At 44.5% G+C, this 9,028-nt stretch overlaps 1 protein-coding gene across 1 annotated transcript; it reads right to left on the reverse strand.

Moving 5' to 3' along the window:
* Positions 1-1,218: 1,218 nt before the first annotated feature.
* LOC121540197 (phospholipid phosphatase 6) lies at positions 1,219-8,427 on the reverse strand. The gene is made up of 2 exons (XM_041848884.2): positions 7,784-8,427; positions 1,219-4,274 (listed from the first exon to the last, which is right to left on the reverse strand). Exons 1-2 carry the CDS (start codon positions 8,274-8,276, stop codon positions 3,904-3,906), a joined length of 864 nt encoding a protein of 287 aa, XP_041704818.1. The 5' UTR covers positions 8,277-8,427; the 3' UTR covers positions 1,219-3,903.
* Positions 8,428-9,028: the final 601 nt, after the last annotated feature.

Below are 9,028 nucleotides of genomic sequence, written 5' to 3' on the forward strand. Positions count from 1 at the left end.
CAGCATGATGCAGCCACCCCCGTGCTTCACAGTTGGGATGGTGTTCTTCGGCTTGCAAGACTCCCTTTTTCCTCCAAACATAATGATGGTCATCACGGCCAAACAGTTCTATTTTTGTTTCATCAGACTAGAGGACATTTCTCCAAAAAGTACAATCTTTGTACCCATGTGCAGTTGCAAACCGTAGTCTGTCTTTTTTATGGCGGTTTTGGAGCAGTGGCTTCTTCCTTGCTGAGCGGCCTTTCAGGTTATGTCAGGACTAAATTTACTGTGGATATATATACTTTTGTACCTGTTTCCTCCAGCATCTTCACAAGGTCCTTTGCTGTTGTTCTGGGATTGATTTGCACTTTTCGCATCAAAGTACATTAATCTCTAGGAGACAGAACGTGTCTTCTTCCTGAGCGGTATGGCGGCTGCGTGGTCCCATGGTGTTTGGAAATTGCTCCCATGGATGAACCAGACTTGTGGATGTCTACAATTTTTTCTCTGAGGTCTTGGCTGATTTCTTTTGATTTTCCCATGATGTCAAGCAAAGAGGCCCTGAGTTTGAAGTTAGGCCTTGAAATACACCCACAGGTGCACCTCCAATTGACTCAAATGATGTCAATTAGCCTATCAGAAGCTTCTAAAGCCATGATATCATTTTCTGGAATTCTCCAAGCTGTTTAAAGGTACAGTCAACTTAGTGAATGTAAACTTCTGACCCACTGGAATTGTGATACAGTGAATTATAAGTGAAATAATCTGTCTGTAAACAATTGTTGGAAAAATTACTTGTGTCATGCACAAAGTAGATGTCCTAACCGACTTGCCAAAACTATAGTTTGTTAACATGAAATTTGTGGAGTGGTTGAAAAACTAGTTTTAATGACTCCAACCTAAGTGTATGTAAACTTCCAACTTCAACTGTACAGTCAACCCATTATAATATAACGCGTAAGATGAATACGGCATTATGTACATACATTTTGACATTACACTTCATTAATTTGACATTACAGATGAAAGATTATACAATAACACAACAATAGATTAAAGTTATAATTCAGTGTATCAAGCTGGTGAGATCATGTGAAGTGGCATTTGTGTCTGCAGACTTTATCTTGGACTGTACAGAGGTGGAGATGCCCAGACTAGTGGGGCACAGTTCCAAACAGACTACTAGCTCCAACCCCTGAGCCCATAGGGCTCTGATCAAAAGAAGTGCATTATGTAGGGAATATGGTACCATTTGGGACACACAATTAGCCTATACTGTAGATCTAAAAAGTCTAAACTTTAAGCTGGGTGGAATGTCAGCCATATTGCTTGGATTGGGCATTACATTTTCAGACATTCCTTAGTGAGTAGATAACACAATAAAAACAGAAGAACAGCAATGCGTTATTCCTTATTGCGATGTTAAGAGAACCATGATTGCTTTTGGCTGGGTACAGGAAGCAGTTTCTGGGGAAGCCACGCCATTGGTCGAATCGTACAAATTCAAGAACCACTGACTGGTTAGCTCTAGTCTCTACTACTGGATTATACAGCATGTCTCAAATAGATCAGAGAGTAACTCAATGGGTTATTTACAACAGTCAGAGAAAGAGAGCCGCTACTGATGTAGACCATCCCTCAGAGAACAGTACATGAAGACTAATCAAGATCAGCTGATCATGTGTAGGTACACTCACTGCATGGCAACGTATGACCAAATCCTCCACTGTAAAAGACTTCAACAAATGCATGTTTGGTTTGGAATCATACTTGTGCCTGGATGCTACATAAGACTAGATGAGTGAGGGGAGGTAGAGTTCCAGGGGAGAGAGGGGTGGGGAGTCAAGGGAGGAGGTAGTGGTTCATGTATAGATCAATAGTGAACAGCAACTGAAGAACGGAGAATAGGTAATTGAGTCTGACTCTTCTCCTCTGTGCACAGAGAGAGAGGAAGAGATAGACAGAGCAAGAAAGAGACAGTAAGAGAGACAGAGAGAGAACGAGAGAGAAAGAGAGAGAAAGAGAGAGCGAGAGATTTAATAGAGTGGATGAAAGGCGGTGAAAATGAGAGACAAGGCTAATAAGCTGTCCTCCATATCTAATCAGAGCGGTGTTCGAGTGGTTGGTCTCAACACACACCTCTTCCCGGTTTCTCTCAGCTACAGCAGAACCCAGTCAACTGACAGGAGATGAGAGAAGGACAGGACAGAGAGAGAGAGAGAGGAGTGTTGATTTCAGAGTTGAAGAGAGAGGAGAGAAGGAGAGAAGAGGGACTATTATTCATCCGAGTCAACAAAATAGTGTTGATTAGTGTCTGTGCAGGATATTTACAATGTGTCATCAACAACAGCCAAATGACAACAACGGCCACAGCATAAAATGGCTGCTGTCTGTGTAAACACACAGAAACACTTTGTGAACACCCAGGACAGCTGAGAACTCTTTGTATGGGTCTCTCACGCCTGCCTCACATGCAAATTGCACCAGAGAATGTACATTCATAGAGAGGGGAGGCCATGGCCTATGGTGCAGGTGCACCAGCAGTCAGAGCAGAGGGCAGTTTAGCAGTAGGGCAATTAAGGACAGGGTGCAAAGCACTTCGCCACTGGATCTGCCCCACACCCAACCATCAGTCTGGGCACGCACCATGGTTACACCATTACTACAGCTGGCATCACTCAGGGGTTAAATCTGGACAAACATTAATGATGGTCCTTAGACTGGTGCTCTTGTCTACGCCAACACACAAACAGTAAAATGTCTGTGTGTGTCAGTTACACCTGTAAACAAAACCATACAGCAGGAAACAGCAAACTTTCTTTGACATTCACTGTGTGATCTCTATTCGAAAGGCAAAAAAGGCTATTCTACTTTATCTCTGGGCAAGAAGTATAAAACCTGCCCCCTCTCCCATCTTCCCTCCAACCACTGACAACCTGTTGCAACCCTGGCTGTTGCACAACTAATCAGACAGTTACCATAAAGCATCAACTCTCCATGCTGATATGAAGATGACCACTTTCTCCCTCCAGGATCACGTCTCAGAACCCTGGATAAGGGGAGATGACGTGGTCTGGTCAGCCTAGCCAGAGGTTTAACACATTAAAAGGTTATGAAATAATCAACTACAGGTTTGATGTCTGCGTTGCTGTTAAGTTGTTGGGAAACCTGATCTAGAGTGAAAACCATGCTTTCGTCTCTTGTTAAAAAATCATCATCAGTTAATTATTATTGAGCATGCAGTCATCTGTAGAAAACTTGAATTATTTCTCAAGACCCTCAATAACCCATTCAGGGTAATTATATTTCACAGTGAGAAATAAAAGACAAACCATTCAATTTTTCAGCCTTACAAGTTTAAAATAAGTCTATACAAAATTAATCCTCCATAAAATATGATGCTCTTTTCAGAGCGACCCGCAGACACCATAATCAATTTAAGTTGTAATCTATAGCAGTCATTCTCCCCTCTAAGAGAACACGGCACTCTGACACACACACACACACACACTCTCTCATCACTGCAGAGCCCCAAACCTCCAAAGCTGGAAGAAGAACAGAAGACTGTATTGGGGGCAACACAACCCCCCGGCTTATTACACCACATTAATATTCCACACACACTCTCTTTTTTAAACAGCGAATTACAGTAGAGTGGAAAGTGTTCCAGGTCTTTGCAGCAGTGCTGTGATGCAGTGTGCAGGAGCATCCTGCTCCTACTGTAGGTGCTTCTGATTGCAGTTCCATGTGGATGGATGATTGGTGGGTGGCAGCCTTTGTTGTTGCTGTTGTTTGTCTTGAAATGATGAGTTACCACAGTGTCAGTACGGGGCAGGATCAGTCAATGTTTCAAACATACTGAGACAGGGTCTCCCACCATCCACACCCTCTTTAACCCTCCTCAATCTCCCCTCCTCCTCCTCACCCCTGGATGAGTCCCAGCAGCCCCTGCAGGCCCAGTGATGACACCCAGAGCATCTCCACCAGGTTGTACTGCCAGTAGCCCATTAGGAAGCCAAACAGCACATCGGTCACGTTGTGTCTGCCCAGTAGCACCCGGCTCAGCCCCACCAGACCAGACCACAAGAACACCAGCACCCTGAGGGGGGCGGCCAGGACCAGGTGGGCCAGCAAGAAGCGGGCACACATGGCTGCGCGGGTGGCGTGCCCCGAGGGGAAGGAGAAGCGGTCCACGGAGAAGGTGGCGAACATGTCCATGCGGTTATGGGACGGGCGACGGCGACGGACGACAGCTTTCACGATGCCGACCAGGATCAGGTCTAGAATGAGGGCTGAGGGGAGGGAGGAGAGAGTTGGGGGGAAGGGGGTGGTGCGAGAGGGAGGTGAGGTGGGGAGAGAGGATGCAGAGTGGGGAGGGAGATGAGAGAGAGATATCACAGACAGTCAGCAAACAGTAGGCCTACACAGCACGCAATTGTAAAACAAACAAATATATATGCGCACACACTAATGAATAAACAGACACCCAGCATATAGCATTAGCAGCAACACACATTGCACACACTAATAATATCCCATCATCTTTCCACCCAAATAAAAATAACTAGGACAACTATTTTCCCCCTGGGACAAATAAAGTGGATTGATTGAGTGTCATCATCTCTCTCCATCCTACAAACCATAAAGGGATAATAAACAAGCTGTGGCTGATAATAAAGTCATCTTGATTCTAGCAGACATCACTGGGAGACACCATTAACCTCCACACCAGTTTGATCCTCAGCTCTTCCCACATATCACGCCGTCTCACACACACATTCTGTCACATACACACACAAGCTCAGTGACAGCTTTGGCCTTTTGCCAGAGAGGGAAAGAGAGAGCGAGTGTGTGAGGAGAGAGAAACGAGAGAGGGAAAGAGAGAGAGTGCTGCAGTCTTTTCATCCTAGAGGTGTCCTTCTCTGGGCTATAAAAGAGCAGCTGTCTTTGGCTCCTGCAGCCCCTCCGGCTGCATCACACATGACAGGGACCTCCTCTCCGGTCTCTCTGCCTGCATCACACAGCAACAGACTACCACGGACTACCACTCAGTTGGCACACACTGCTACTGTACTGATCAGACCCAATATACTGCAGGGTCGTTCCATGTCATTTCAGCAAACTATGACACCCAGCATCTCAGATTGTTCTGAAATTGTTTCTGTAGTTAGAAACAGATAAGATTAGCATTCCTGCAACATTATTTTGTTGAAATATAATTTGCTCTCTGAGAAATGAAGCTAATGGATTGTACCCAAATTGACCATTTTAAATGATAGGATTCAAATAATATTCAATAAATATAGTACATAACATCCAATTTGGACAAAAACAATGAGTAAGACATGAGGATTCCAAAGAATTGGTCAAAAGCCACCCATGGACTCCCCACAGCAATCCCAACAACGAGTATGCAATATCAGTTCTCCGTGTTCTCTGAGTATTGTTTCTTCATCCCACGTGACGCATTCTCAGTGAATTTTATATATTTTTTCCCTGTTCAGAGAAATTAGTAATTGAAGTTGTTAGGTTTATGTCCCATCCTACATCCTGATATTTAAAGTATCCCTCCCAATGTTAAAGGGATAGTTCACTCAAATCACAAACGGTACGTCAGCAACCCATGCTTTGGTTTTGTTTTCCTGGTCACTGTTTCAAATGCTAGTCCATGGTACCTATATTAGCATTTTCATTGGATTTGTGCCACAAATGCTAAAACGTTTGCATTTGAAACAGTGGCAAGGTAAACAAAACCATTTGAAGCATGGGTTGCATTTTGTAATTTGGGTGAACTATCCTTTTAACATTGAGCAGGAACAGCACTATCTAGTGATCCGAACCTGGTAATATCAGGATGTAGAATGGAACATAAACCTGACAGCTTGAATGACACATTTTTCTGAACGGGGGAAAAAAAAACATCCCCAAATTCACTGAGAATGCATTACAGAAACAATACTCCGAGCCGCAGCGCCATACTACTTGTCAAACATAGAGAACTGATACTGTATCCTCGTTGGCATGGGGGGTCCGTAGGTGGCTTTTGACTATTTCCTCATGTCTTACTCATTGTTGGAATTTTTGGGGGTCCAAATCGCCAATTTGGCTGCAATTAATTCGCTTAATTTCTCAGAGATTACATTTGACATTTTAGTCATTTAGCAGACGCTCTTATCCAGAGCGATTTACAGTTTTTTTTTTGTGAGTGCATACATTTTAATACTGGCCCCCCGTGGGAATCGAACCCACAACCCTGGCGTTGCAAACGCCATGCTCTACCAACTGAGCTACACGGGACTATAGAGATCTATTTATATTTCAACAAAATAATGTTGCAGGAATGCTAATCTTATCTGTTTGTAACTACAGAAAGGATTTCAGAACAATCTGAGATGGTGGGTGTCGGAATCATCTTTCTGGTGCTTTTTAAGTTGAACGACCCTGAACACACTGCAGAGGACATCTGTCTGTCTCTCTGTATGTCTGTCTGTTTCTCTCTCTCTCTCTCGGTCTGTCTGTCTCCCTCATCCCCGGACCACACCACCACTACACAGCAACAGGGGAGATTGTCTGTCGCTTCTAGAGTGTCTGACTGTTCATAGAGCTGGAAGACTCCAGATGACAACTCTCTGCCTACTCTCCCTATGTGTATTCTAGCATTAGCATTGTTAGTGTATGTGCGCACATGTTTACTCAGTGTGTGTGTTTGTGTGTGCACATCTGGCATCAGAAGAGTGTGTGTGTGTGTTTACTGAGGTCCCTGAGTCAGACATCTGAGTTCTAGGTGGCTGTCTGGCTTGGCAACCAGTGTCTACACCACAATCTACTGTAGTATTCTGGCTAGGCCTAATCCCAATAATCTCCTAAATCTTGCCTCAAGAGGAGAGAAACCAGTGGAGGAGAGGAAACAGTGGAGGAGAGAAAACAGTGGAGGAGAGGAAACAGTGGAGGAGAGGAAACAGTGGAGGAGAGGAAACAGTGGAGGAGAGGAAACAGTGGAGGAGAGGAAACAGTGGAGGAGAGGAAACAGTGGAGGAGAGGAAACAGTGGAGGAGAGGAAACAGTGGAGGAGAGGAAACAGTGGAGGAGAGGAAACAGTGGAGGAGAGGAAACAGTGGAGGAGAGAAACCGGTGGAGGAGAGGAAACAGTGGAGGAGAGGAAACAGTGGAGGATGAACGGTGGGATGACAGTTACAGGTGAGAAGGAACTGGCACCGAAGGAAGGAAAGGAAAAACAGGAAGAGTAAAAATAAAATATTGTGGAGGGATGGGTGAAATTGGTGTATAGTGTGTGTGTGTGTGTTTCAGCTGTAAGGCTGGACTGGGGTTGATGAGGGGACGGATGCATGCTAATTAGGATAAGGGATGTGCGGGCCAAATCCTTTCCTCATCAGACTTATCTGTACTGATATTCATCTGAAAGCACAAGATGGGTGGATGGGTACCAAGGATGTGCTTTCATCTTCCACCGGTTCTAACATTATTACAGAAAGAGGAGAGAGGAAGAGGAAACCATTTCAGAATATTTCTGTAGGCTACCCACAGATCTAATAAAAACACCAACATTCATTATTTAAATGTTGAGTATGGCGTCCTCCTGGCAGGGTGGGTGTGTGAGTCAATGTGTATCTGCTGTAAAAATGGCTGGGGATAGGGATAAATGTCAGGATGCATGACAATAAGAACAGGAGGTGGCATTCTATGGAGGCAACATAATAGGAGCCTTCCGGCTATGTATGGGAGGCTTCCTGTTAGTATTAGGCTACTATGAATAAAACAATTAATATGATATCATATTTACCCATGAAGAGGTTTAGCATAACCTCCTGTCCTGCTGCACTGTCAGCCTTGTACAGGCCGTAGGCTGTCCCAACCAGCCATGGTATTCCATGGCCAGAAATCTCTATAAGTTTCATTAATGGTCTAATGCTACCCCATGAGGAATCTTCACAGGCACACACCCCCAGCCGCTTGGAAAGCCACAGGTCTATGGCGAGGAGGGAGCTGAGGGCTATCCCGATAAATGAAGGGTTGAGCCGCATACAATCCTCTTCGGGCATGCCTGTGTTGGACGAGGTGGAGGACCCGGAGCCCCTTCGCCGGGTAGGGCTCTCAGAGGACCGCAGTCTGGCTGCGGCGGTTGGGTCGGAGCCCTGCCGTTGGATGAGAGTGGGTGGAGGGGTTCGGTTCAGCGACATGAACTCGTAGCGTCCGTTGCCGTTGGTGCTGCCACTGAGACCCGAGCTTCCACCTGCGCTGCGATTTGCGCTGTTTTTGGCTTTAGGAGAAGGCATTTTGTTCCGTTTCTGTGTATTAAAATGAGGTGTTATTAAATCGAAGGGGACGTTTGTCAATTGTGAAAAATGAAGGTTTTTGTGCCGCTCAACTAATCGATTCACAGGTGACAATTTCTCTAACGTCCGCGACCAGGTTCCTGAATTCCCATCTTTGTTTTTCCTTATGCAAAGCACACTTCTTCTATGGTATTTTGGCTATCGCACAATTTAATGTGCATCCTGCCACCTACTGTGCGGGATGGAAAAAGGATTCACAAAAATTGAACAAAATATATATACTATATATATATATATATATATATATATATATATATATATATTACCAAACTACCAATTAATAAATAAACTAAACCAAATCAAACAACTTTTCTGTTAAAAAATAAAACAGATCTGATCCCTACACAGGCTCAAGGGGAACCTGGGAGGGCGGGTCTTCTGGCACCAGTACCCCTTGCAAGTCTTCAGATGTAAAGTCCCAAAAACTTTTCTGCCGCAGCCACAGTAATGTCCAGTTTCTTAGACTTCTTTGAGACTTGTGCTGTACAGTTTATAACTGTGGCAATTAAGGCCACAAAATCCACCTTTTTAACACACAGGGTATCTTTTGATTGGCAGCAAACATTTACTATAGGCTGTGGTGCGTCCACTACCATATCTTCACTAGTATCACTTGTTTTCTCAATTCTTTTAATTGCCTCAGCATAGGGGATTCGATTGACTGCTCTAACTTTTGCCACCTCAATCTCCTT

This window comes from Coregonus clupeaformis, chromosome 26 (genome assembly GCF_020615455.1).
Source record: "Coregonus clupeaformis isolate EN_2021a chromosome 26, ASM2061545v1, whole genome shotgun sequence".
NCBI lineage: Eukaryota > Metazoa > Chordata > Actinopteri > Salmoniformes > Salmonidae > Coregonus > Coregonus clupeaformis.

Excerpts from the sequence above, each read along its gene's own strand:
- LOC121540197 (XM_041848884.2), bottom strand. The coding sequence starts at position 8,276 with ATGCCTTCTCCTAAAGCCAAAAACAGCGCAAATCGCAGCGCAGGTGGA. Across the intron at positions 4,275-7,783 it reads TATGCTAAACCTCTTCATGG|CCCTCATTCTAGACCTGATC; the intron begins GTAAATATGATA and ends CCCTCCCCTCAG.